Here is a 27508-nt window from a genome sequence, read left to right on the forward strand (position 1 = left end):
GTGGGCCCTGGAGTCCTTCCGGCTCTGTCTGTCTCTGAAAGCTGCAGGGGGTGAGCGCAGCGCCAACTGCTCATTCATCGAACAGATGCTCATTGAGCGCCTGCTGAGGGCCAGCACCGGGGTGCCCGGGGCGAGGAGCGCCCTGAGACTCGATCCTGGGCCCCCCAGGGCCGCCCCCGGGCTCCAGCCTGGAGGGTCTCACCGGGGAGGAAGCCGGGGGCGGGCGCAGCCGTAGAGCCAAGAAGCCGGAGCCGGGGGCCCCGGGGCGCCGCTCCCGGGAAGCGCGCGAGGCGGGGCCGGGGAGCGCGGAGCGCGGAGCGCGGAGCCCCGGGCGCGGAGGCGGCCCCGGCGGGCGGAGGGCGCGGCCGGCGGGAGGGGCCGGGGCGGCGCCGGGAGGGCCCAGCAGGTGACCGCGGGCCCGGCCGAGCCCCAGCGAGTCCCGCGCGCGCGGGCGGCGAAGTTTGCCGGAACATGGCGGAGGAGCCCGGGGCGCGCGGGAGCGGGGCGCGGCGGCGGCAGGGGCCCCGGGAGCTGTAGTAGCCGCCGCCGCCGCCGCCGCCGCGGGCGAGGTCGCCGCCATGGCCCGCTGGATCCCGACCAAGAGGCAGAAGTACGGGGTCGGTGAGTGCTCGCCCGAAGTTCGCGGGAGCGGCCCTGCCCCGCGGCGGAGGCCCCCCGGGGGCGCGCGGCTCCGGCCCCCCCCGCCCCCAGGGCGCAGGCAGCGCCCCCCCGGGTTGGGGAGTCTCAGCGCCCCCGAAACGGCACTGGGGCTCCGGGACCCGTGCACGGTGCACACGTCAAAGGCGAGCGCTCGCCCGCGGGGCGTGGGGCGTCGGCCCGGGGCGCCCCTTTCTCCGCCCCAGCCTCGCGGACTCCTGGAGCAGTCGGTCCGCTCGCGGGCCCGGGGCGTCTGCCCGCCGTCTGCCGGGCTCCCCCAGTGGGGCCCCCCAGTGAGGTGTGCGGGGGAGGGGGCAGGACGGCGCCCCCTTCCTCCAGGGACTGGGGTGCCGGCAACAGCTGTAAAGTGAGCGGGACCCTCAAGCCGTGAGGTGCAGGTGATGGAGGAGACAGCGGGCGGGCTGGGGGGGGGGGCGGCCGGGCCGACGGTGCGGACGCGCGTCCCTAACCGAGCGTCCCTAACCGAGCGTCCCTAAAGGCGCGTCAGGCCGCGCTGCGAGGCCCCAGTTCCGTCCCGGGGCAGATAACGTGAGGGTTGTTGTTGTTGTTTTTTTTTTAAATATTTCCTTTATTCATTCATGAGAGGCACAGAGAGAGGAGAGAGAGAGGCAGAGGGAGAAGCAGGCTCCATGCAGGGAGCCCATGCGGGACTCGATCCCGGGACTCCAGGATCAGGCCCTGGGCTGCAGGCAGGCGCTAAACCCCCGAGCCCCCCAGGGATCCCCACAGGAGCATATTTTGTTAAGGAACCTGTGGCAGGTCCAGGCCAGGCACTGGGCTTTCCTGAAGGTGGTGCTCGAAGAGCCCCCACCCCCCGCGGAGGGGTGGCTGTTGTGTTGTTGGGGACCCGAAAGCCTGGCTGTGCCTGGTTTTGACCCAGGTGGAAAAGGTATTTGCACCTGGTGTGTGTGTGTGTGTGTGTGCGCGCGCGTGCTGAGGTCTCTTGGAAAGACTCCCATGAGCCGGGCCACCCCTGGGGCAGGTGGACTTCCGAGCGGTTCCCTAGAATAAACACAGTTGTGTGTGTGGAGCATTTTATCGCTTCCTCCCAGGTTCATTCATTCGGTCCATTTGTAATGTAATCTTTTATTTTACTCGCTTTCCCGGGCCCCATTTTTCCTTACCGCTTCAGTTAGTAGGGAGGGAGGGATCCCTGCAGCGCTTCTGTGCTTTCTGACACACTGAAGTCCTCTTAGGACACTCTCTTAACAACCTCCTCTAGGTGCTTTTCCACTCTGTAACCACAGAGTCCGTTAAAAACCCAACAACAAAACCCTTTCACATTTAAAATACTATCTTAATTGTGACCCTTTCTGTGTATATGTAGCTGTATATGTAGTAATATGTACTGTGTCTATGTAATTCCCTGTTGCCCCCCTATCCCAAAAAAACTTGTTACCTCTTAAATTTCATTTAGAATCCTTGCACTCTCTTGTGGCAGCAACTCAGAAATAAGTGTTTCTTCTGACCCAGAGTATCTGGTCAGAATTTGGTCCTGAGGCTTCAGGCAGGTGCCAGTGAGTAGCCAGTAGTTATGGAAGGAAAATGGTCTGTGATAGATGGAATCGATTTATTTTTGAGCGTTACAGAGTACTACTAAATTAAAGCATAATTAGCAATGCCTGCTCATTAGTTACTATTTACAAAGATAGCAGTTTTAATTTTGTTTCTAACAGGATCCAAAACTACTATGACTTTCATGTAATTAATGCAAGCATACCCCTCAAATGTGGTTTTAATTACCATAGTCATAGGAGCAAGTGTGACATGTTTTCTTTTTAGTAATACACCCCCCCCCCCCCCCAATTCTGGAATCAGGTTACCATGTTATTTATCAGCAGTCAAGAAAAGCATTTGAAATGCATTTCCGGGGCATAGGTGGTAGCAAAACTGCCCCAGGATATAATTTGGCACACTTATTTTACTAGACACAATAGATTTTGATTAATCTTGGCTTGACAAAAGGACCCACTGTTAGGACAGATTAGCTGAGGAGATAAATCACCATTGTTTATTCCTAAAACTCTCTGTTGTTCTCAGCGCCTCCTGCTTGGAAGCCTTCCTTGGCCTACCGGGGTAAAGTCTAAATTGAGCCCAACTTTCAAGGTTATGATAATCTGGTTCGACCTGTCTCCACCAACTTTATCTCCCCTGGCTTCTTTCATTAACTTACCAGGGCAGACACTGCCCTTCTCTGCTCTTGTGCAACATGCAATGAAGAGGTTCTCCCTTTGGGACTTTGCTCCCAGAGTCCTCCCAGTTCTGTATCATCTCCAATCCAGCCTATTCCTAGGGGCTCAGATGCATTTGCATTGCTTCCCCAGATTTGGTATGAACCGGACCTTCTTCCCAAACCCGTATGCCTCTCCTCACAATCACTACATTGTGCCACACTTTGTTACTTATCCTTTTATCCTTGGGTTCACTGAATCAGGTTATGGTTCTGTATCCCTGTCATGATACCAGGTAGAGAGCCTGTATTCAGTAACTGCTTGTCCTTGCTGTTGAGGTGACACTCTAAAGCCTTAACCTCATTTCCATGATGATTTAATGCAGTTCCTCTCCCCACCCACCCCCCACCCCCATTCACCACAGTATGAGTTTTATTTTGTTTGGTTAAATGTGCGTAGTGAGAGCCTTCGGTGTCTTTATTTCTTTGCAAGCAGAAAAATGAGATGTGCTGTTGAGAAAATAAGGAAGCATCGAGTAGACAGACTTCATTTAAATATAATTAGGAAAATTGGCTTGTTGGACTTTTTGGGGGATAGTTATCACTTACGAGTGTCTGCTGGTCAGATTGTGTTTCTGGGTGAAGGAAACCATGTGATAGTCATTTTGAAGCATTTCAATGACTCACAGCTACTCTGTGCGAGGGTAGTGCTTTGATCTCAATTTGAATTTTGCTAAGTGAAGCTAGCAGTCTCTTATATTATCTTGGTGCCACTATTGGCTGCTCCTGACATAGCCTAGATTTTTCTATGGGGACTGAAATGCAATCTGACTGGGCTTTCTTAGTTCTTAAACATAGCTCTGTTGGCTCAATCTCTAGCATTTTGGAGGGCCTAAATGACCCATGTGTGTTATCTGTTATCAAGGGAAAGGACCAATAGATTTGCTTTTTTAAAGTTCTAGTCCATTAGTATCCTGGTGTGAAGTACTGCGTGCCAAATGCTTGGAAACAAGTGCTCTTCCATACAGCCATGGAAAACTCTCTTTTCTTCTTTCCTTTTTCTTTATTTTCTTTTCCTTTATTCTTTTTTCCCCTTTCTTGAATTTTTTTTCTGTTTGAGGACATGAGGATATAATCATTTTTATTTAGATTTAAAACAAATGTCAGTGATATATATCCAGGTTACTCTTCTGATTATTGAAACATTTATGTTTTAAGTCTGCTCCCAAACAAGCTATTTATATTAATAACGGTCCCAGATTATGTTGTTGGTTGATTTTTTGTTGTTGTTGCAAAACAATTCATTATTGTTTGTGATCTATATTGTTATAATGTGATAAAAGGTAGTGTGGGAGCATCTTTGCTTTCACCATTAGCTCTTCATCTGTTGGTTCTGCTAGGCCTCATTAATCTGAAAGCATTTAGCTTAGTAGAGTAGACTCAAATGCTGGTGTAAAAATTGAAAGCAGACTCCTGTAGCCCTTTGTTAATGCGTTCAGGTGTGCTGTGGTTCCCATCCAATCCTCAAGAGGAGGGTCTGAGGGACTAACTAATCCAGTTTCCCTTTAAAGAGAGGAACTTGGTGTCTAAAGAGGTAAAGTGAATTGCTTAACACAAGATAACCTTTTGATTGCATGAACTCTGTTGGTCCTCTGGTGAAGCCGCTGGATCCCTTTCTTAGAATAATGATTTTAAGTGTATAAAGTCAACTATGAGGAATTGAAAATGGAACCCAGTTGTATTGAAATACAGCTGTCAAGATATTTTTCAAAATTGTAATATTGTGATACATGTGCTTATTAATGCACTAAATAACCAGATCTAGCGGCAGGTCTGATAAACTACCATACTTTCGAATTAATGATGAATATATATGATTTTTTTAAGATATCTGCAGTAACCATGATAATGATATGAAAATACTTATGATTTCAGTTTGGTACAAGTTGGGGTTTATTGCCTACAGTCATAATTAAATACTAAGTTTTAGAAAATTGAGATGCATTTTTTTTTCCCATTTCAAATCCATGGATCTGGGGATCCCTGGGTGGCGCAGCGGTTTAGCGCCTGCCTTTGGCCCAGGGCGCAATCCTGGAGACCTGGGATCGAGTCCCACATCGGGCTCCCGGTGCATGGAGCCTGCTTTTCCCTCTGCCTGTGTCTCTGCCTCTCTCTCTCTCTCTGTGTGTGACTATCATAAATAAATAAAAATTAAAAAAAAAAACAAATCCATGGATCTCTGAATTTTTTTTAAGACTTTATTTATTTATTCATGAGAGACAGATTGAGAGAGAGAGAGAGAGAGGCAGAGACACAGGCAAAGGGAGAAGCAGGCTCCACACAGGGAGCCGGACATGGGACTCGATCCTGGGTCTCCAGGATCACACCCTGGGCTGAAGGCAGCGCTAAACTGCTGAGCCACCCGGGCTGCCCAGATCTCTGAATTTGAACACAGATTAAAAATCCTTGGCTGAAGATCACACAGTTAATTAGTTATGGAACCAGAATAAGCAACAACAGTAACACTTGTTGATCATCTGTCTACTGGAGGCAGATGCTGCTAGATAATATACAGCTGAAGAAGCCTTTGCCCTAATGTGTTCATGTTCTAACCACATTGAGGCTAAGAATAAAAGAACTATAGAATTAATATTTATTATGAATTTACTTTGTGACTGTTCTAAACCCTTTAATTCAGTATGTTCTAGGTACATGTGGGGGTCTCAGAGACATTTTACAGTTATCCATTGTCACCTTGATCTTTGCCATATCCAGGTGCCCTTGTGAAGCAGCTTCATGTCTGATTCCATGCCCTTTTGCCTTGTCTGTTTCCTACTTCATCTTTTCTCTATGTTGCTGCTTTTTGAATGTTGTAGTTTTTACTTAGTTATTAGAAAAGAAAAATCCTCCATTCCTGCCATTAAAGAAGAACCAGCATCATGTGCCATAGGAAAAAGCAGCTATAAAAATAACACCAACAAAAATAAGACAGCAGTGTACTGAGGTCTGGCTAGATAATGGTACCTGTCAAACCATTCCTCTATTCGGGAGGGAGGATGATACCCAACTTGAAGCTTTCTCTTTGTTGTGACGTTGATTCCCGTGATTTCTGATAGTTGATATATAAAGTAGCCGGGAACCCTGACTAGTGAATATTGAACCATTGCTCCTAGGGGAAATTCAAGGTCAGGTTCCTGTGAGCCTCTGGTCACGTTTTCGTCAACTGGTCAATACATTACCTTATTTTAAGTGTGTTTCTGTTTAAAATTTAAAGACTTTATTTAATATATATCATTGATTTACTAGCTGTGAACTCACAGCCAATAGGACGATGATCAAGCCTAAGTGAAGCTTACCTAACACATGTATTTTCTTCATTAGACAAATTGCAGCCTTTTTATGCCTAAGAACACTCACAGTAGCTCAATACCATGCACTGTGTTTGGGGGCCATTTTAAATGGTGAAGTCATTAACAAAAAGCATAATATGAGAAGAACATGACATTACCTTTAAAACTGCAAAAAGGACACCTGTTTGCCATATGAGAACTGAAAAAGGTGGTGTCTCCTTGTTGGACCTCAGATGGGACCTTGCACATCCCATTTTGCCTGTCTGCACACATCTGAGAGTGACTGTGGAAGCACCAGGAATATTTATTTGAGGATACAAGTACATTTTAGCAAGTAGGAAAATTCACAGTTACAGAATTTGCAAATAATAAGCATCAACTGTAGCTAGTTAGATAAAAAGAGAATTAAAAATGGAATCACTGGGCAGCCCTGATGGCTCAGTGGTTTACTGCCGCCTTCAGCCCAGATCGTGATCCAGCAATGAAGAGTAAGTGACAGGTAATGAAACACACTTTAAAACAGTGTGGAGGGCAGCCCGGGTGGCTCAGCAGTTTAGCGCTGCCTTCGGCCCTGGCCTGATCCTGGAGACCCGGGATCGAGTCCCACATCAGGCTCCCTGCGTGGAGCCTGCTTCTCCCTCTGCCTGTGTCTCTACCTCTCTCTTTGTGTCTCTCATGAATGAATAAAATTTTTTTAAAAAATGGAATCACTGTTAGAGTAATCCCTCCTTAAGTCCTTCTAAGAATCCTCCCTTAGGGTACTACTGCCTTTGCCCACACTTTGCCTCCCCACACCTCTCAATGTCTTTTTCCCTTTATTCTCTTTACATGGTCTGTAATTGTCTTATTTATTTGATTGTGTTTACTGCCTGTCTCCCATACCAGAATATAAGGTTATAAGGATGGGAGCTTTGTCTTTTCCATTAGAAAATACCAACCCTAGGAAAAGTGCCTGGCACGTGGTCAGCATTCAGGATATAAATGATGGAGTAATAAATGAGCACTTGAACCCATCATCTACCTAAATTTGTCTTGTCTGCCATAAGAGGGCATTTTCTCCAAGCTATGGAGTATACTGCCCTATGCATCCTTCCAATGAGATGCAATGAAAAGCAGTAGGAAAAGGAACATATAAATACTAGATAAAATAGATTTAATAAATTGCTTAAGCAGAGGTTGTGTGAACATTGTGGGGTGGAGAGGAATTGAAATCCTAAATGATGCCTTATTAGATAGGAAAGGAAAATGGGATAGTCCTCCTCCTCCCCCTCTCACCACCCTCCTCCTCCTCCTCCTCCCCCTCCTTCTCCTCCCCCCCCCCCCCGCCCCCTTCATTATTTGTGGAGGCTTCATGGAGGAAGGTGCTTGACCACAGTGGTAAATAGGGTTTGGGAGGTTCTGAGTCATTGCATTAGTATTGTGTTGAGCACATGACTTAGAAAAGACAAAATCTAATGAAAGAAAGAAGGCTTTTAAATGCATTTGTTCCTTCCTATTACAAAAAAGGAGTTGAGATCCCTTTACAATAAGCATAGTATATACTGTACACAGGGTCATCAAAAGAAAAAGGAGATCACAAGTAATGTGGAGAAGAAAAAGTAATTTAGAGTACTGGCAAGGGGCTTTGCAGCAAAGGGAGTAGTTACTCAATAATTAATTTGTCCAGATTTATAGAAGGCTTTTTTGTGGTGGTCACACGTTTCAACTTGTTAGCTGAAACTTAACTGGTAATTTCTCTCATCTAAATATTAAGAGACAAACCAGTGGAGTTTGGGGGGTAAGGAGTCAAATCTCATCGTAATGAATTTTCCCATAAAGGGAAAATTTCCCAACTGCTAGTTTATCCCCATCAATATTCAGTGTAACAACAATGACAACTCTATACACAGAAAATATTTCAGTACTGTCAAAAGAATTAAAAAAGGAACATGGGTCAATTCTGTTACTACTCATTTGAATTGAGAGTTATAATAGAATTGCAGTAGAATTGACCTGTATCTGTGGCCCAGGAAATTGACTAAGGTCAAATAGTTTTTCACTAAATGCTTAAAAGGAGGGAAAAGAAGTTTTCTTCCTCATCAAATAGATAAAATCATCCATGAAATGTCTGCCATCTCTGGATGTTGAAGGTATAACAGATCCTTCAGGGAGTCCTTTGACATTGGTTTATAAGTAGCCTCCAGCATACCTCAGGAATAATGGGCTTTTATTTTTAAGCTAAAAAAGGGCTTTTGAGATCAGACTAAGAAATTATTTTGAGGCAAAGAGTTGGGTGAGCAAGGGAAAGCAGAGGATGGTAGTGTTAATTTTATTTTTGCAAGTGATGTCCAGGCCTTGTCCTCTGGGAGCCTGGGCTGGCAGTCGGGACTCAAAACGATTGTCTGAATTGCTGGCAACCAGTTCCCAAGCAAGAGACAAAAGTGGTCTTTGTCTTTCCACAAAGCTCTATGCCATGGCAAAGCTGCTATTGTTCTAATGGCTTTATATTCATGGATCTATGTTTCCAGATTGTGCCATTTTCTCCTACTTTTCCACACCCTCTTAAACTCTGGGACGGTCTATGTCAGATGCAGTAGTTGGACCCCCTCGATGCCCTAAGAATCTTGGGCATCCATTCTTTATCTTTTCAAATAACTTGAGGGAAAGAATCGTAGCAGAGATTAATTCTCTCTTGAAAATAGCTCTTTGCTGACTCAGCCAAGGTGAGTAAGAATGCATCCTGATGACTGGTTTGTTACATATAGCTGGGGCAGGAGTGTATTTCCTATGAGCCTGCAGTGATAGGGCTCTCACTCCCCCACACTTTGCTGCTGGAGACTGGTTATAAGTTCTAAAACTTGGTTATAAAAATCTGACAGCTTTACCCTTTTGTGCATAGCATTATAAAATATTAAGGGCTAGATTCTCTATGCATCCCCTCATAGCTAACACCCTCATTTATTGGAAAAATATGCCCTGGAGGCATAAAGTGATTAACCAAAGTCACAGGGCTCCTAGAAAATTTGTGTTTCAGCCTATTGTCTTCTAGTTGCTTCCTCTCTATAACTTGACAGAGCAAGTTTCTTTATATGTCTGCTTGGGACTCTGACAAATAATTGCACCCAACACAGTCCTAAAGGGGAAAATACTTGTCTTCCCTGGGTTTTCTCCTAGGTGGAGATTTCGGTATGAATAAGATTTAGATATTAAATTATCTTCTCCCCCTTTTTATTGAGATATAATTGACATATAACTTGATGGTACTTTCACATGTACAATGTGAAGTGTGTATAAGGAGAAATGATCACTGTGGTACGTCTAGTTAGCATCCATACCAAATTTTTCTTCACGATGAAGACTCTTTTTTTTAAAAAAAAAGATTTATTTATTTATTTTAGAGCACAAGTGGGAAGGGCAGAGGGGGAGAGAGAATCTCAAGCAGACTGCATGCTAAGCATGGAGCCAGATGTGGGGCTTGATCCCATGACCCTGAGCTCACAACCTGAACTGAATCCAGAGTCAGCTGTGTAACCAACTGCACCACCCAGGCACCCCATGTTGAGGACTTTTTTAAAAGCTACTTTTGGGACGCCTGGGTGGCTCAGTGGTTGAGCGTCTGCCTTTGGCTCAGGGCGTGATCCTGGAGTCCCGGGATCGAGTCCTACATCTGGCTCCCTGCATGGAGTCTGCTTCTCCCTCTGCCTGTGTCTCTGCCTCTTTCTGTGTCTCTCATGAATAAATAAATAAAATCTTTAAAAAAATAAAAGCTACTTTCAAATATACAATATAGTATTATTGACTGTAATCATTATGCTGTACATTACATCCCCAAGAATTACTTATTACCACCCATCTCCCACATCTGACAGCTACCAATCTATTCTATGAGTTCCATTGTTTTTGTGGTTTTTTTTTTTTTTTTTTTTTTTAGATTCCACATATAAGTGAGATCATATAGTATTTGCTTTTCTCTGGCTTATTTTACTTAGCATAATACCCTCTAGTTCCATCTGTATTGCTATAAATGGCAGGATTCCCTTCTTTTTATGGTTGAATAATATTTCACTGTATACATATCACATTTTCTTTATCCATTCATCATCAGAGGGCACTTAGGTTGTTTCCAAATCTTGGCTATTAAATAATGGTGCATTAAAATGGAGGTACAGATATCTTTTCAAGTTAGTGTTCCTTTGAATAAATACCCAGAAGTGGGATTATATGGTAGTTCTATTTTTAATTTTTGAAGAACCTCCATACTGTTTTCCATACTAGCTGCACTAATTTACATCCCAGCAGTACACAAGACTTCTCTTTTCTCCACATCCTCACCAATGCTTGCTTCTTGTCTTTTTATAATAATGTTCTAAAAGACGTGAAGTGATATCTCATTATTGATTTACATTCCCCTGATGATGAGTGATGTAGGACTTTTTTACATGTGTCTCTTCTTGGGCATCTGTATGTCTTCTTTGGAAAAATGTCTATTCAGATCTCCTCATTTTCTAATTGGATTTTTTTTTTTTTTTGCTACCGAGTTTATGAGTTCTTTATATATTGGATAACTCCTCATCAGATGTGTGATTCGCAGATATTTTTTCCCATTTGGTAGACTGCCTTTTTCATTTTGTTGATGGTTTTCTTTGCTGTTTACCTTCCCCTTTTTAAGAGTTCTGGAAAGGAAGTGTGTCTTGGAGGTTTGAGCCTGCAAAGTAGAAGTCACGCTGTGGGTTTCATGGTGGTCATATTTCAGGGCTGGTATAGACCCAGTGATGTTTGGTCCCCAGCACCAGAGTATTGATATAATGTTCAATCACAAAATTAATAAGTAACATGATACTCTTACAACATTACAAGCAGGTTTGAATGATACTGTAGTTTACCAAGTATGGGTAAAGTCTTGTATTGATCACAAGGGATTATAATATTGACCTGGAAGTGAGAGAACATTGGTATTTTTTTAAACCTGTATTTTGAGCAAAACCATGATGCTTCATTCTGAACACTTAATCTAGGAGAAGTTTGAGTAAGGCTCCTTGCTGTCATGGTGGGTACAAGTCCTCCTGTGCAGTTCTGATGGGAGGGGACAGCTTGATAGTAAGGAGGATATGCAGCCTCATCTCAAGGCAGAGAGCTACTGGGGACTTCCTGTTGGAGTCAAACTCCTCCTGGAATAGGGCTGGAGTCTGTCTACCTGGTTTCTGAGGCATACCAGCCAGGCTTTGAGCTTCCTTATGAACAGGAGCAAATAAACAGAGAAGGCCTGCCCCTCACATCATGACAGCATGATTCATTTAAGTTTTTCCATCTCACAGGATTATGAGGCACAGATTCTATGAACTTGCATGCTTCTATATATTTTCTCAGCCAGTGGATACTAGAAGAACATTTATTGTCTTTATTTTTAAATTTTTTTTTCATTTATTGTCTTTATTTTTTTTAATTTTTTAAAAATTTATTTATGATAGTCACAGAGAGAGAGAGAGAGAGAGAGAGGCAGAGACATAGGCAGAGGGAGAAGCAGGCTCCGTGCACCGGGAGCCCGACGTGGGATTCGATCCTGGGTCTCCAGGATCGCGCCCTGGGCCAAAGGCAGGCGCTAAACTGCTGTGCCACCCAGGGATCCCCTCATTTATTGTCTTTAAAAAAGAGATCCTGAGGCTCAAAATGTTGGGAACTTTGATATAAGTGAAGTTCTAATGTGCCATGTCTTATAATAATACTGTGTGTGCCGTATCATTGTGGTCTGAAAAATCTAATTAAAACTGGTATACCCTCTATCAAATATTGATTAAAATAAAAATGTACATATCCTTTGACCTACCAATTCTATTTCTATGAGTTTATCCTACAGATATGTTAACACATGTGGGAAATAATACATGGACAGGATTGTTCATTAGATCATTATTCATAACAAAAATGTGAAAATATATGTAAACCAGTGGGGAGTGGGTTTAGGGATTTGTGGCATGTGCATATAATGGAATACTACAGCATTAAAAAAATCAAGCTCAGTGATAGACAAAGTGTCTGTGAAGATGATACTGGCATTTGGTAGTTTAAGGATGATCTCTTCAAAAAATGGTTCTGGGTCAATTGTCTGTCTTGAAAAAATATACTGGATCCCTACCTAATGCCAAAAAAGTTGATTCCTGGACTCCTACTTCACGCTGTAAAAAATGATTCCAAATGTCTGAAAGGTAAAGTCTTTCAGAAGGGAGTATAAGAGGAGCATCTATGTGGCTCTGTTGATTAAGCATCTGACTCTTGATTTTGGCTCAGGTCATGATCTCAGAGTCATGAGATAGAGCTCCGTGTCTGGCTCTGTGCTCAGCAAGGAGTCTGCTTGAGATCCTCCCTCTCCCTCTCCTCCTCCCCCCCCTCTCTTTCTCTAAGAATAAATACATCTTTTTTAAAAAAGTGCATAAGAGAACATCTTGATCTTGGAGTAGGCAGAGATTCTTAAAAGGGACACAAAACCCACTAACTTATAAAAAAATTATACTGAATCTATTAAAATTAAGAACTTAATGTTCAGAGAAAGACACACTTAAGAGATTAAAAAGAGAACCCACAGAATGGAAGCAGACATTCCCAGTACATATGTCTGAACAACAGATCATATTGCAAACATGTAAAGAACTAGAAATTAGTAAGAGAAAAGAATAACCCAATACAAAAATAGGCAAAAGATTTGGATAGACACTTCATAAAAGATAATATCCAAATGTCCAGTAAACATATGAAAGGGGGCTGCTTTCCATTTGTCATCACAGAGATGTAAAAACAATGGCAACCCTACCAGAAGAGCTAAATAGCACAAAACAAAACCATGGAATCATTCCAGCTGCTGGTGAGGACACGTGGTCGTAGGAAGTCGCATGTGCTATGAAAGCGTACATCAGTACAACCATTTCGGAAAGCAGTTTAGTGGTTCCTAGGAAAGTTTGGTGTGGACCTACTATGTGCCTCCACAGTTTCACTGTTAGGAGAATGACAAGTTTCTGCTAAAAGCCTTGTGCAGAATGTTCATAGTACAGTATTTAAAATAGCTCCAAATTGGAAATGACACACATGCCCATTGGCAGTTGAACATATGTATAAATTATGGTGTCCCCACCCAAGGAAATACTATAGGGCAGTGAGAATACAAGATTTACATGTCCTCATAAAAATACAGTTAAGTCTTCCAAAAGGCCATGGGAAGAAGGTGAACACAAAAGAGTACCTATTTTGCTACTGAATTGCTATAAATACCAATACAGGTGAAACTAATTTATTTTTTGAAGTCAGGGTAGTCGTTAGTCTAGGTGTCTGCAGGGTGAAAGGTGTGCTGTGCTGGCAGTGAGGATGAGAGCATTTAGGTTATTGGTAACATTTGTCTTTTCTTGATCAGAGTGTTGCTTATGTAGGTGATTCAGTTTATGAAAACTTAGTGCACTGTACATGTAAAATATGTGCCTTTCCTGTATGTACAGTAAACCAAAATAAGAATTTTAGAAAGGAAAAAAGTGAAGGAGCTCTCTATTCATTGATATGGGCTATTTCCAAGATATATTTGAATGAAAGGGCAAGATGCAAAAAGTGTCTGTAGTATTAATTTCATTAAATGAATATTTGTTCTGTACCTACTGTGTGTCAGGCACTGTCAAGCCACAATGCAGTAGGCAGAGAAAAGTGTGTGTTTGCATGAACTTGTAAATGCTAGACCATTTCTGAAACTGTATGTAAGAAATTGTCCTTCAGGTGGTTCTTGAAAGGGGATGGTGGATTGGGCGTCAGAAGTAGAGAGCTTTTATTGACTATTTTTGCACCTTTGAAAGTTTGTGCAATGTGGATCGGTTACCAATTTGAACAAATAAATAAATTGGACTTCATGATCCAATGAGTATTAATGTAATTTGTGACCTAAAGGCAGAGCTGTTGTCACCTCTGTTGTAGAGGTCTAGTAACTGAAACAGACTTATTTCGGTGGTTTGCTACAAATCACACAGGATGTCTTGGCTGGATTCAGCAATTAGATCTTTGACCCCATCTCTCAAACTACGCTATTGCATATTCTAGCAAAATTCTAACTTTATACACTCCTGTATTGAAGATCATCTGTAATTTAGTATACTTTGCTTTCTTCAATTGAGTGAATTACTTATGATACACTCTGTCTCTTTGTTTACAATCAAAAACCTATTCCTACATTGTTCTTCAGTTAGGGGCAAAATGGAATTTTCATGTTTACATTAGCCTCATTTCTTTATAATCCTAAAATTAAAAACTTGTAGAATTACGTCTCGTTAATTTTAAGTAATTTATTGTTTTAAGTATCTAAATGACTATTTTATGGCTGATAAACCATTATTCTCTGGCTTTGACTCCTTTGTTTAAAGACAGGGAGGTGATGTCATTCTTTTCTTTGATAAGGTAATGGACAGGCCCATGGCATACACAAGACTTAGTCTCACATTACATAAAATATTTCACTAACAAAATAGAACACTTATATATGATTATTTCTATAGTCTAATAGCTTCACTAATATGGTATGCCTTTTAAAAAAATAAGTCATGTTCTGAGTAGGTGAAGAAGATCGATGTGCAGCTGTTGATTTGCTCAGTGCCACAGGGTAAGCTAACATGGTTACTACTTCCAGTCCTGCAGACTGTAGCAAGTGCCAGTGGCCAAGCCATGCTTAAAATCAGAATTGTCAAGGCAGATGCAAGAGCCATTTGCTGCAGGGTGAAGGTTTTGGAGAGTAGGTTCTTGTGGCTCAGAATTTTGAAGTTCAGGTCTACTTTTATTACCCTTTGCTTTTATGAATCAAATAAGGCTCTAAGCCAGTTGAGAAGGTAGGAATATGATGATCATACTTCCTGGTACCATGGGCAGTATATAATCATTATCTGAAATTTTGCTAGGCAGGAGCCTGCCTGAGACTATACTAGCCTGGCAATCAGGTGACCTTGTTTGCAGATCAAGGTTGATTTTTTTTTTTTAAGATTGTATTTATTTATTCATGACACACACACACACACAGAAAGAGAGAGAGAGAGACAGAGGGAGAAGCAGGCTCCCTGCTGGAAGCCTGATGAGGGACTTGATCCCAGAACCCCAGGATCACAATCTGAGCCAAAGGCTGATGCTCAACCACTGAGCCACCCAGGTGCCCCCAGAGCAGGATTGATTATTAAATAGTTAGTGTTGTTAGCTCTGAACCCATCTTCAGAGGTCCAGACTAGACTCTAGTATATTTCCAGTGTCAAAGCTCTTATGGCTGGAAATGGCCTGGTCTTGTAAAAATTGTTAGAGAAGATATTTGAATTCCCAGGAGTCTCTGGGTGAGGGGACTTCTATTCTCTGTTTCTGTGCTTTTGGAGTAACACTGGCTCAGATCAGACTAGGATGTTAAGAGGTATAAACAAATAATTCACTCAAAACCGACTAACATAGGTGTTTTGAGTCCAACCAACTGGAATTTTATTCTCTACTCACTGTGACTAGCTTACTGCTCTGAGGAAGTCCATGTTCTCAGAATACCTGCTATGTTCCAGTGGCTTATGGGGTGTGAGGATGACCTAAGATACGGAATGTGTAGAAAATACATAGAAAGAGTAGGCAGGGTTTCATAAAGTCTGGCTTCCTTCCCTTTGGTCTGATAGAATGCCACAGTATACATCATCTCCAGCCTCATCTCCGGTCCTAGACTCACAGACAGTTATGACCAGTAGCTCTTGGCCAGCCATTTCTGGTCCTATCACACAGACTATCGTAGAATTGAAACTAGGAATCTTTGAGGACAGAACTCCAAATGATTATCTTATAAGCCTGTGAGCCTTTCTTTTTTCTTTAAAGTCAGCCAATTAACATAAAATGTATTATTGGTCTCAGAGGTAGAGGTCAGTGATTCATCAATCTTATATAACACCTAGTGCTCATTGCGTCATGTGCCTTCCTTAATGCCCATCACCCAGTTACCCCAACCCCTCACACCTTCCCCTCAGCGACCTTTATGTTTCCTATGATTAAGTGTCTCTTACAGTTTGTCCCTGTGAGCCTTTCTTAAAGAAGACTGATGCCTACTTGAGGAAAGGGGTTGACTGTGTATAGAATACTGCAGAATATTTCTGAGGAACCTAGCTTGAGGGAGACCAGTACCCAGTTCACATTGGGCAATGTGGGGATTGCAGCTCCAGCTTTTTTTCCAATTGCTTGATAGCTTCAGGGAGGTCTCTTTGGAAGCTCACAGATTCAGAAATGGTTTGACTCTGTAGAAGAATTCTTTTCATGTTTGAGCTCCGATCTAAGCCAAGAGCTTTGGAAATTTTGAATCCATCTCTTGCATTTTTTTCCTGAGTTAGATATGAGCCTGCCTGCTCAGTTCAGATTTGACAGTGGAACTTATTTCAGAGCAAATGGCTCAATCTTGTCTACTTTCCTTTGGTTGCATTTTGATATTGACTTAATGCAGTGACATATTTTGGACTCAGAAAACCCTCATTGGTTGCCCAAAGGACTCCATTTGTAAGGATCAGACACGAGGCTTTTACGGAGGACACATGTACATGCAGAGTTTTGCTCTCATTTGCTTTCTTTTTTCCCTTCTTTACTGGTGATTTTTCTTAGCTACCAGGGGGCTAAATTCCAGGGTTAGGAGGCTTTAGCTAATGGTTATAAAACCTTAGGGAAAGTATAGCACTTCTGTGGTCCTATCTTCCTATCAAGAAATGACAGATGAAGGAAATATAAGTGATCTCTACAGTGAAGTGTGCATTCCCTGTAATATGTCTTTATCTTCTTGCATTTATCAGCAGCCTGGGGTGACAGGGTTTTTAGACTTTTGGAAGATTAAAGGGCTTGTTTTCTTGCAGTAATAGGCACTCTACCATGTTCTTTTGTCTGCCTTAGTTCTGAGGGACCCCCCCCCCTTTTTTTTCCTGTTTTTAACACCAAGTGTTTGGATTAAGCTTCAGGAATGATCCGTCTCATAAAGGTCACTTGTTTTTTTATATTCTGGGGCACTTAGGGTTTGGAGGGATGATGGGTAGAGTGAGACCCACAGAGAAGTATCGAAGCCAGGATTAGGAAGCTGGGCTTGTATTTCAGTCTCTGTTACAGACACAATCGAGTGGCTTGCCTCTCTTTATCTCAGTTTTCTGGCTGTAAAATAGAGATGCTATTTTCTGCCACCTTCCAGATTCTCAGAGTGTGAGGCATTTTCAATTTTAACAAATTTCTACAAATTATTTGAGCAGTGCCAGTAAGGCCACATGCATTGACCAAGAATGTCAAGATCTAAAGTTGATACGCCATTGAACTTTCTGCCTGAAGCCTTACTCAGGTGGTGTTGTCTAGGAAAAGCTTTGGGGCAAAGAAGCCCATTTCTTCAGGGCTCTTTTCTTTACATGCCAATTGTAATCTGATAGTTTTCCTTCTAACTGCTTCATGGCTTTTATATACTCTTCAGGCTGTTTAAGTGATTCATAACATGAAGAACTCATTTTCTCCTGACAGTGAACTTGTGATCTTGTTCATCTGGTTCCTAGTTCTGAGATTTCCCCTAATACTCAGAGCCATCTTTCTCAAAGTCTTAAAGGGAGATCAGTTTTAATAAGGGGTTGATCAAGTTTAACAGGTGGCTTGAGGTATGAATCTGCTGTTGCTAAGTCAAAGTTTAAAATCCCTATATTATATCCTTGATTTTTCCCCCTTCTCTTATGGGCATTTGTGTCTACTTAAAGTAATACACACAGAGAGACCAGATACATGCCTTTATATGACCTCTATTCATGCCTTCACAAATCCTATTCTGATTTGGTTGTCAGGGCTCATCTCTATTGGGGAACTCATGAGTTCGCAGGTCTGGAATGGTAGATGTGTGAAGACAAGGGCTCTAGAGGTGTGTTATTGGCTGACTTGTGGAAATAATTGTTCTGTATTCATTCACCATGTGCTCCCAGGTATTTAACTGAGGAGCATATGTTCAGCACTTGGAAGGATCCAGAGAAGTGGACATAGATCTTGTTCATAGGAAGTTTAAAATAAATTAAAGTACTACAAATTATGAAGTCAGAAATAGCTAAAGTAAAAGGCTGAAGATGAAAAGAGGGCAATACTTTGGGTTCCAGGACTTTAGAAAAGCAGAGGTTACTTTAATTGAGGGGATTAGGTAGTCTTCAGGGAAGAAGTTGACCTTTATGGAGATGGGCATTGAGGTTTGAGAAGCCTGAAGATATGGCTCAGCATGAGACTTGGCTCCTGGCTGTAGAACAGGTATCTGTGGGAGGTAGGAATGAGGAAACCATCCATTCTGGCTGCAGCAAAAGCTAGGTGAAGAGAAGAGGGAAATGACATAGATTATCAAATGTCAGGTTGTCCGGGAGCCCTGTTTACCTTAATTTTTTTCTTCCTCTTTAACCATTAATGCTACAGGGGTATGCTGGCAAACTAGCTCTCCAGAAGACAGGAAGGAAAGAGGGAGGGAGGGAGAAAGAAAGGAAGGAAGGGAGGAAGAAAGAAAGGAAGTAAGAAAGAAAAAGGAAAACAAAAGAGGAAGGAAGAAAGAAAGAAAAAGGAGGGAGAGAGAGAAACCAAGCAAGCAGGCTCTGATTTGTAGTATTTGCCAATGTCTGTGGTATAAGTATTCCCACTATGGCCAATTTCAAACTATCAGTGGATTAACGAATAGCTTACAAAAATCCCCGAAAAGTTAACAGTTGGCTCTTACATGCTAGTAGAAGCCTGCTACTGCACACTATTGAACAGCCTGATTTAGAGCCAATAGAATGAATCGTCACCGTACCTATCTGGTCAAAGCCACTGCAGAAGACTTTGGGAAGGCCTAGGTAAACAGCCACATTTTATACCATATCTGACTTGCTCGGCCATTGTCAATTGGTATATGGGTGGGCACAGCACTCCAGAGAAGCTATTCCATAATCTGAACGATGACAATGCTTGGCACAAAGAAGTAGAGTCAGTCATATTCCCTATCTTGGGATTTTGAATGAAAGAATCCCAAGCTGTATTTTGCCACAGAGGCAAAAGCTAAAAGGATGCCATTTGACAGAGTCGAGTCCTTGGCAAACTGAAATCATGTGGAGGCCAAGGTTATGAATGAAAAAACCATATGGAGGATGGACCTAAAGAGTATTATACTAAGTGAACTAAATCAAACTGAGAAAGACAAATACCATATGATTTCACTCATGTGGAATCTAAAAAAAACAAACGAGTGAACAAACAGTGGAATCAGACCTATAAGTACAGGGAACAAACGGATGGTTACCAGAGGGCTGGGGAATGGACAAAATGGGTGAAGTGGAGTAGGAGAGATCCAGGCCTCCAGTTATGGAATGAATAAGTCATGGGAATAAAAGGGACAGCATGGGGACTACAGTCAGTGATACTATAATAGTGATGTAATGAGACAGATGGTAGCTACACTTGCAGTGAGCACAGCATGATGTATATACATTTCTCCAGTCACCATGTTGTACACCTGAAACTAATGTTAACATCATGTGTCAACTATACTTAAAGAAAAAAGGAAACAGGAAAACCATAGGGAAACTGGAGAAGCTGATTGATAGAAGGGAGCAGCTGTAGAGAGCAACCCTAGAGCCTCTGGGGCGGGTGCAGGGTTGGAGGGGGTGCACCCAGGCCCCAGAGCTCTCCTTGTTCTTAGCTGCTGTCCAGTTCTAGGTCCAAAGCATTGCTTTTCTTGACTCTTCCTGACACAACTTGAGTGGGTCTCTGTTCCATACAGTGTGATGGGCTCACTGGAAAAGTTGATTTGGCACCTCAGAGTACCTTGCAGAGCTTTCTGTAAACACAAAAAATCAGAGAGGAAGGGGCAGGTCACGCACGGGCTTCTGATTGAATTCCAAGTACACCCCGTCCTTTATTTCTCTCCAAGCCCCCCTCTCTGCATGCCTCCCAATGGCTTGTGAATATTATGTTTTTCATTCTGGCAGGGCTGGTCTGGAATCTGCAACATTGAAAGAATAGCCAGTAGGACAAGTGGTGGGGGTGATGTTTTTTGTTGGCATTTACCACGATAGGAAATCATGAGAAAATTGCAGCCATTAGCAGTAGGGAAAAAAAGGTCTTTATTCGCAGAGGGCATCTGGTGCGCGAGGGTACGAGAAGATGCCCTCTACTGCATTGGTATGAAATGCCATTTGAAAGAGGCTTAGGGCAAATTTGAGTCTTCATCCCCCCTGATGTTCTCTGTACATGAAAATTTGTGAATAATTAAATTGTTCGGGAGGGGGAAAGCATTCTGCAGTATTTTTGCCCAAGGCTTAGTCATACACACAGTGAAGTAGCTACTCCCAGAGTCCAGGGTTCAGGATGGCAATATGCCATTGTCACAAGGGAAGGGTCCTCTCTTTATAAGGGATATGGTGGAGAGTTGTTAAGGAGACCACTTAGAGGTCAACAGATGGGTACTCTGCCCACAGCTCCATCACGAACCAGCTAACCAGCTGTTTGGTCATTCCTAAGCTGCTTTTGGGGGGGGCTCATCCCCTCATCCATAATAAAGGGTTTTGCTAAGAGAATTTTAACTTTTTGTTTGAGAAATAAAACTCCTTTGAGACGCTAATGAGAGCTGTGGATTCTTTCCACAGAAAATTGTGCATATGCATGCAGACAGAATTTCACATACAGTTTTAGGAAGTTGAGAACTCTCCAGGGACTCATGAACCCCAGATTAAGAAGAACCCCTGCATTAGATGATGTCTGGGACTTTTTCTATTTATAAAATTTCATTTTTCTAAGACTTGGGATCCTGGAAGGAACTTGGAAAGTCAGTGAGGCCCTTCTTTTTGTCACAATGAGAAATTAGACTCCTCTGAAACACTTCAAACAGAAGGCTTAATGAGCCAGAGAGGCTTGTCGGCTTTCCTCAAAGAATCCATAACGTCTTGGAGTGTGCATTCTAAGTGGGAAGAAACAGTGAATTTGAAGTATATGTAATATAATGGCAGTTGATGTTAAGGGCTATGAGGTTACAGATATAGGATTGTAATAGTATTGTGAGGGATAGAAGGGCATGCTATAGGTTGAGTTAAGGCCCTCAGAGATCACTTCTCTGAGGAGGTGACATTTGGGAAGACATCTAAATAAAAGAAGGAATAAGGCATGCAAATCTAGGGTAGGACAGTTCCAGGTAGAGGCTTGGCACAGTTGAGCAATGAGAATGGCCAGTGTGGCTGGAGCTGAATGACAGAAGGGGGCAGAAAAGGAATGGTGGGAAGTAGGTAGAGGGGTTGGCAGAGTTTGTTCGGGGTAGTTCTGTGTCCACTTGAAAAAGTTGTATGTATCTTGAGTGACATCTCATAATAATGGTTATTTGTTAAACCACTCATTCATTTGATGTTTTGTTCATTATACACAATGTGCAAAGCAGTGAGCTAGTTGAGTAAGACAGTGGTCCTCAAACCTGGTGTGTGTCAATACCACCTAGATAGCTTTCTGAGGCTAGGGGTTCCAGAGCACCAGCCAACACCTAAAACCTCTAGGGTGTAAGGCCCAGGCCTCTGCTGTGTTTTGTTTGAAAAACTTCCCAGGCGACCTTGATATGCAGTTCCTGGGCCTGCCTTGGCAATACCACTGGAATAAGATAGCCCCATCTTTGGGGAGCTTACAGTGGAGCAGAGAGGATGGAACGATGCTTGAATTATTGCTTGTACATGGGAGAGCACAGCATGTCTCATAAGAGGAGCACAAGATATGCTAAATAGGGTTTCAGAAGAAGTGGCTACCTTCCTTTGGAGAGCTCAGAGAGGCCCAAGGAACAACTGAGCCAGGTTCTTCACCTACGTGATGAGGATAGTGTCAGAACCTGCTACAGAGCCATGCAAAGACTGAGTGCCTGAGAGTTTTCCAAACAGGGTCTGGCACATAGTAGGTGCTCAATAAATGTGACCTGTCATTTGAGTTGGGTCTTAAAGAGTTCCTAACGTCTTCTGCAGTTTGTCATCTAAGAAAATTTTTTTTGTAAAGCTTCCATGTAAAGCACCATTCAAATGGAAATCACCAGCTATTATAAAAAATAAAAAGTCTAGCTGTTAGCTTGACGAATAGTCATAGTTAACAAGGGGATCAAGAATTTTCCAAATCCAAATCCGTGTGTATAACCTTATACAGGAAACATTCTGTTCCTGACTTTGGTGCTTAATCCGATTCATTGAAACCTTCATTGTGTTTATGTATTGCTTCATTTATTGGACCAGGCTTGAAGGACCAACTGTGGTCCAAACATTGTGCTCAGTGCAATGGGCAAGAATTCTAGGCCTGGAAGAGCTCTCATGCTAGTAGGAGAAGTAAAAAGTACACAAATGAGTCAAAATAAGCTGAGTTTTCATTACGTAGGTACCCCCTTGAAAGAGGACTGAATATACATCTGCTTACAACATCTGGATCCCATTTCAGTTGGAAAGTCTGTTTTAAAAGGAAATATCCATATGTGTCATGTGACTGTGACCAATTCACTCAAAGTAGTTAGAGAGTGTCTGAATTATTTTGTGTTACATTGATGTTTGTAAACGATAGGGTTGAAACCCCCTTCTGTGCTGGACTATAGGATAACCTTGGAAAATGAAGGCTGTATAAGGCTGGTGCAATTTCCAGCAATATCTAGATGGGGCCAACAGAGTCTTGTACCTCCTCAGGCGTTGCACATAAATGCTCAGGAAACATTAAGGCATTATGGCATTAGGTCTTGGCTCCATTTAATTGACCCCAGAATTTTGACTGCCAAAAATCAGTAAAGATTAATCTGCTTTTTAGAGAATATTCCCTTGCAGTTCAAGGGCCAGTTTCTCAATTCCAAGAAAAAGGCAGGGCTAATTCTTAGCAGGAGCTCTGTAGCTTGCCCACAGTGGTCGTGGGTGGGCAGGTTTGTTTGAAAAGGCCCCCTGACTCTGTTCTTGGTGGAGTGGCAGGGTGTGTGGGTTGGAATGAAGGATGGAAAGCTGAACCCTGGGCTCAGTGGGAGTCTAATCAAGAGAGAAGTTTCCTGTGGATCAGGCCCAGACCCAAGAGGTGGAGGGGGCCTCTCTATTTCCGGCCTGAAATGAAACGGCAGTATGGGAAGGCCGGGTGTGTTACAGCAACTTCCCTGGGGTAACTGTCCTGTTCAAAGAGCTCTGCTCACCTCGACACAGTGGTTTGTTTCACACAGAAGCCTGGGGCCGCCTGAAAAACGATTATAGCCAAACAAAGCTGATCATCTCAAGGCCTCTCCCCCTTCTGGCTGGGAATGTAGCTTTTACTTTGTGTGGCACATGTGTAGTGCCTCTTTTCTGAAAGCTCTCAAGATGTGAGACACTGGAGACCCAGGAGGCACAGCTCATTTTCACCCTCTTTTGGGATGTCCTCATGCTCCATCAGGGCTTAATTAGAACCGTCTGGTGAGTAGCCTTCCGGGGAGAAATAAACTTTCCTTGTGAATACCAACCCCTACCCCAAGGAGAAGTAACAGCACAAATTAAATGCATATCCAGAATTGCACTCATCCGAATCCTGACATCATAAACACATTTATCCATGAAAGTGACTGCATTGGATCTGGGAAATCTCCCATGTCTTACTGTGGCTGTGGCAAAGGAGGCCCCGTCAGGACGTTCAGAGAAGGGGGCGGGTTGATGTTTTGATACCAAACCTGCTAGCTGGTTCTCTTTGCTCCCCCAGCTGCCTCTCTGTTTTTAGAGAACTAATTCTTCCCTTCACTTGGCTTGTTCCTCTTTTGATCTTAACCTTGGCTACTCTGCTCATGCTCCCAGCAAGTTTGGTGTACAGGGGGGTGTAGCAGGATGAGCTGGGACAGCATATCTGGCCTGTGAGTGGGAAGTGGTTTAGGGTTAAGTAATCCAGGGTGGGAGGGTGAGTGGGACAGACCGTTTCAGAGCACCTCCGATAAAGGAGAAGTGGCATTTGCACACCTGAACATAGGTCCCATCTGATCCAGTAGTTCTTGATTTCAGTCTCACATTTGTCTCTTCAGTCTCAGTATGTTTGGTGGTCGCCATTGACATCTCTAATTCTCTAATTTTGTACAGTGATTCTTGCTTTAGGGGTATTCAGGGGAGCTCTCATTGGGGTTCTGTGAACACCCCTACATCCCCTGTGCCTCCCGTTTCCCTCCCCACCCCTGCCACTGACTCACCTGTTCTGTTGGTCTCAGGGCTATGTGGCTGAGATGGTTAACTGTGGTTTTATAGCCTGCTTTACTTGCTAGTCCCCCATTCCTCTTTTCTTGTATGGAAGTAGGTCATATCAGTTCAGGGCACACTGGTTGGTGGTTATCCTTCCACAGGCTATGCTCTGTATGAATGTGAGGGGGACAGAGATGAATGAGACATTTTTAAAAAAAGATTTTATTTATCCATGAGAGACACACAGAGAGAAGCAGAGACATAGGCAGAGGGACACACAGGCTCCCTACAGGGAGCCCAATGTGGGACTCGATCCCAGGACCCCGGGTCATCATGCCCTGAGCCAAAGGCAGATGCTCAACTGCTGAGCCACCCAGGTGCCTGGGACATTGGATTTTGACATGTGGGAGACGCTCCATCTGTCACAGGCCAGCTAGCTGAGGTAAATGACAGGGCATAAGGACCAGAATGGGATGCCTTAAATCAAATTTCCTACCCCATTTGGTTTTTATTCCCCTACTGGACAACTTCAGATTCAGTCTTATCAACAGCAAGCTAGTGACTAGGATGAAAGCCATCCTATCATTCTGGCCAGACATATTTCTGCCAGGTATCACCAGATGACTCTTTTGAAGGAAGTGGCATGATCAGTGAGTGGGGTTATGAGAAAATGTGCAGGTCCTACAGCCTGGGCTCTATTTCTGTGATGGAGTCACTCTCTCCACCATTGGGATATGGTTCTTCAGACCAGGGAATGCCCTAACAATGGCTCAGCTGGCTCTTTGTGTCTCTTTCAAAAGCATGGGGGAGTTGGGTGACCAGTTTGATTTCAGCTTTAAACCATGGATAAGCTAGAGTGACATGGCAGGCAGCGTATTCTGTGGGAATACAGCACCTTTGAACAAAACAGTCAATTTGTATAAGGCAGGGGTGGGTGTGCGAGTTTTTTTTGTGCGTCTTGGATTTATAGACACTGAAGAGAGAGGAGGTACGGTACTTCCAGAGTGCAGGAATTGCTTCTTCATTGCCTCTGGACCCCAGCCCATGATCAGGTGCAGTCAGGTCTCCATAGAGACTTATGTGATGTATTATGGTGGTAATTTGTTTTGAGAGAGAGAGAGGGTACCTCTCCAGAAAGGCCAAGATTGGGAGGGAGGGAGAAATTATTCTTCCCAAGCAGGGCACAAGAACAATCTGCAATCTACTCAATGTCCTAGACTTTATGTTATTTCAATTTCTGGCAGTGTTTCTGACTACAGTATCATTGGAACACACTTTTTTTTTTTTTAATTAAAACAAAAGATTCTTTGTTAAAGCAATGTTGTTTTATTATTGAAGGATTTACTGATAGAAAATGACCACTGTTAACTTTGATAGTGCTTCCCCCAATTTGGATAGAGTAAGTTTATATGATTTCTATGTTAAGTAATTAGAAACAACAAATCTCAGGCTTTCCTTAAACCCTGGAAACAACACACACACACACACACACACACACAGTTCATGTGATAATTAGGAGGGGATTTAAAGAACTGTTTTGTGTTTAAATGAGTAATCGTATTAATGATCTCTGGACACCTAAATAATGGGCATCTTAAAAAGGGAGCAATTGAAATTAGCTGTTTGAGTCACCAACTGCTTTCAGAACTTTCTACTTGTGGGACTTGTCCTAATCAGCGGACTTTTAGCTTGTTTGAGAGTTTTGGGTTTTTCTTTCTGTGCCAGCTAGTAGCAGTACTGAATGTGCATGTCGTTCTAGTACCTTCATTCCAGTTACCCAGAACACAGAAATCAAGCTTGAGCTACTGGGGGGGAGGGGAGGAGAGAAGATAGGTTGGTAGAGGACAATGGCTCAAGGTTGGCCATGAGGGAATATTATTGCCCAGGACAACACTTGCAGGAAGGGAGCCATATCTGTGATTTTGGAGAGCCATAAGATAATTTTAGATGGTCTAGTACATGGCATTAATTTAACATTGAATCATATAGTAAGGAAATGGATCCTTTTTGAAATCTCTTTCAATACCTCTGGTTTCATCAAATAGGAAGTTTTGGTATGATGTGTTAGTAATACTGCTCAGACATTGCAATTTCAATCTTTATAGGTCATTGTAGCTCCTAAGACTATATATATTTTTTTGAAATACAAAATTTTATTTATTATTTGTTTTAATCCCAGTATAGTTAACCTACAATGTTCTGTTAGTTTCAGGTGTACAATATAGTGATTCAACACTTCCATACGAAACCTAGTGCTCATTACAAGTGCCCTCCTTAATCCTCATTATCTGTTTCACCCTACAGCAACCCCCCCCACACACACACTCCCTCTTCTCTGGTCACCATCAGTTTGTTCTCTATAGTTCAGAGTTTGTTTCTTGGTTTGTCTCTCTCTCCTTCTCCTTTGCTTGTTTGTTTTGTTAAATTCCATGAATGACTGGGGCACCTGGGTGGCTCAGTTGATTAGTCATCTGGCTCTTGATTTTGGCTCAGGTTGTGACCTCAGGGTTGTGGGATTAAGCCCTGTGTTGGACTCCACACTGGGTTTGGAGCCTGCTTGGGATTCTCTCTGCCTATCCTTCTGCCCCTCCCCACCTCCTGCCTGCACTCTCTTTTTCTTAAAAAAGAAATTCCATATGTGAATAAAGTCATATGGTATTTGTCTTTCTCTGACTTATACTCTCTAGCTCTATGCATGTTTTTGCAAATGGTAGAATTTCATTCTTTTTAAAGGCTGAATAATATTCCATTGTGTGTGTGTGTGTGTGTGTGTGTGTGTGTGTATACACTATACTTCTTTGTCCATCCACCCATCAACAAACACTTGGGCTGCTTCCATAACTTGGCTGTTGTAAATAATGCTGCTATAAATATAGGGGTGCATATATCCCTTTGAATTAGTGTTTTTGTATTTTGGGGCTTCAATGCTCAGTAGTGCTGGATTGCTGGATTACTGGATTATAGTATGGTTCTATTTTTAACTTTTTGAGGAACCTCCATACTGTTTTCCAGAGTGGCAGCATCACTTTGCATTCCCATCAACAGTGCAAGAGGGTTCCTTTTTCTCTGCATCTTCTCCAGCACTTGTTGTTTCTTGTGTTTTTGATTTTAGTGATTCTGACAGGTGTGAGGTGACGTCTCATTGTAATTTTGATTTGCATTTCCCCGATGAT

At 42.9% G+C, this 27508-nt stretch overlaps 1 protein-coding gene across 3 annotated transcripts in view; it reads left to right on the plus strand.

Moving 5' to 3' along the window:
• The first annotated feature begins 391 nt into the window (after positions 1–391).
• The window catches only part of DOCK5 (dedicator of cytokinesis 5), a 211725-nt gene continuing 184608 nt past the window's right edge, over positions 392–27508 (plus strand). For all 3 annotated transcript variants that reach the window (XM_041766771.1, XM_041766772.1, XM_041766773.1), the window contains exon 1: positions 392–621. In XM_041766771.1, coding sequence (XP_041622705.1) covers positions 579–621 — 43 coding nt within the window. In that variant the 5' untranslated portion in view covers positions 392–578. The remainder of the gene's footprint in view (positions 622–27508) is intronic.

The sequence above is a fragment of the Vulpes lagopus genome, chromosome 8 (genome assembly GCF_018345385.1).
Source record: "Vulpes lagopus strain Blue_001 chromosome 8, ASM1834538v1, whole genome shotgun sequence".
NCBI lineage: Eukaryota > Metazoa > Chordata > Mammalia > Carnivora > Canidae > Vulpes > Vulpes lagopus.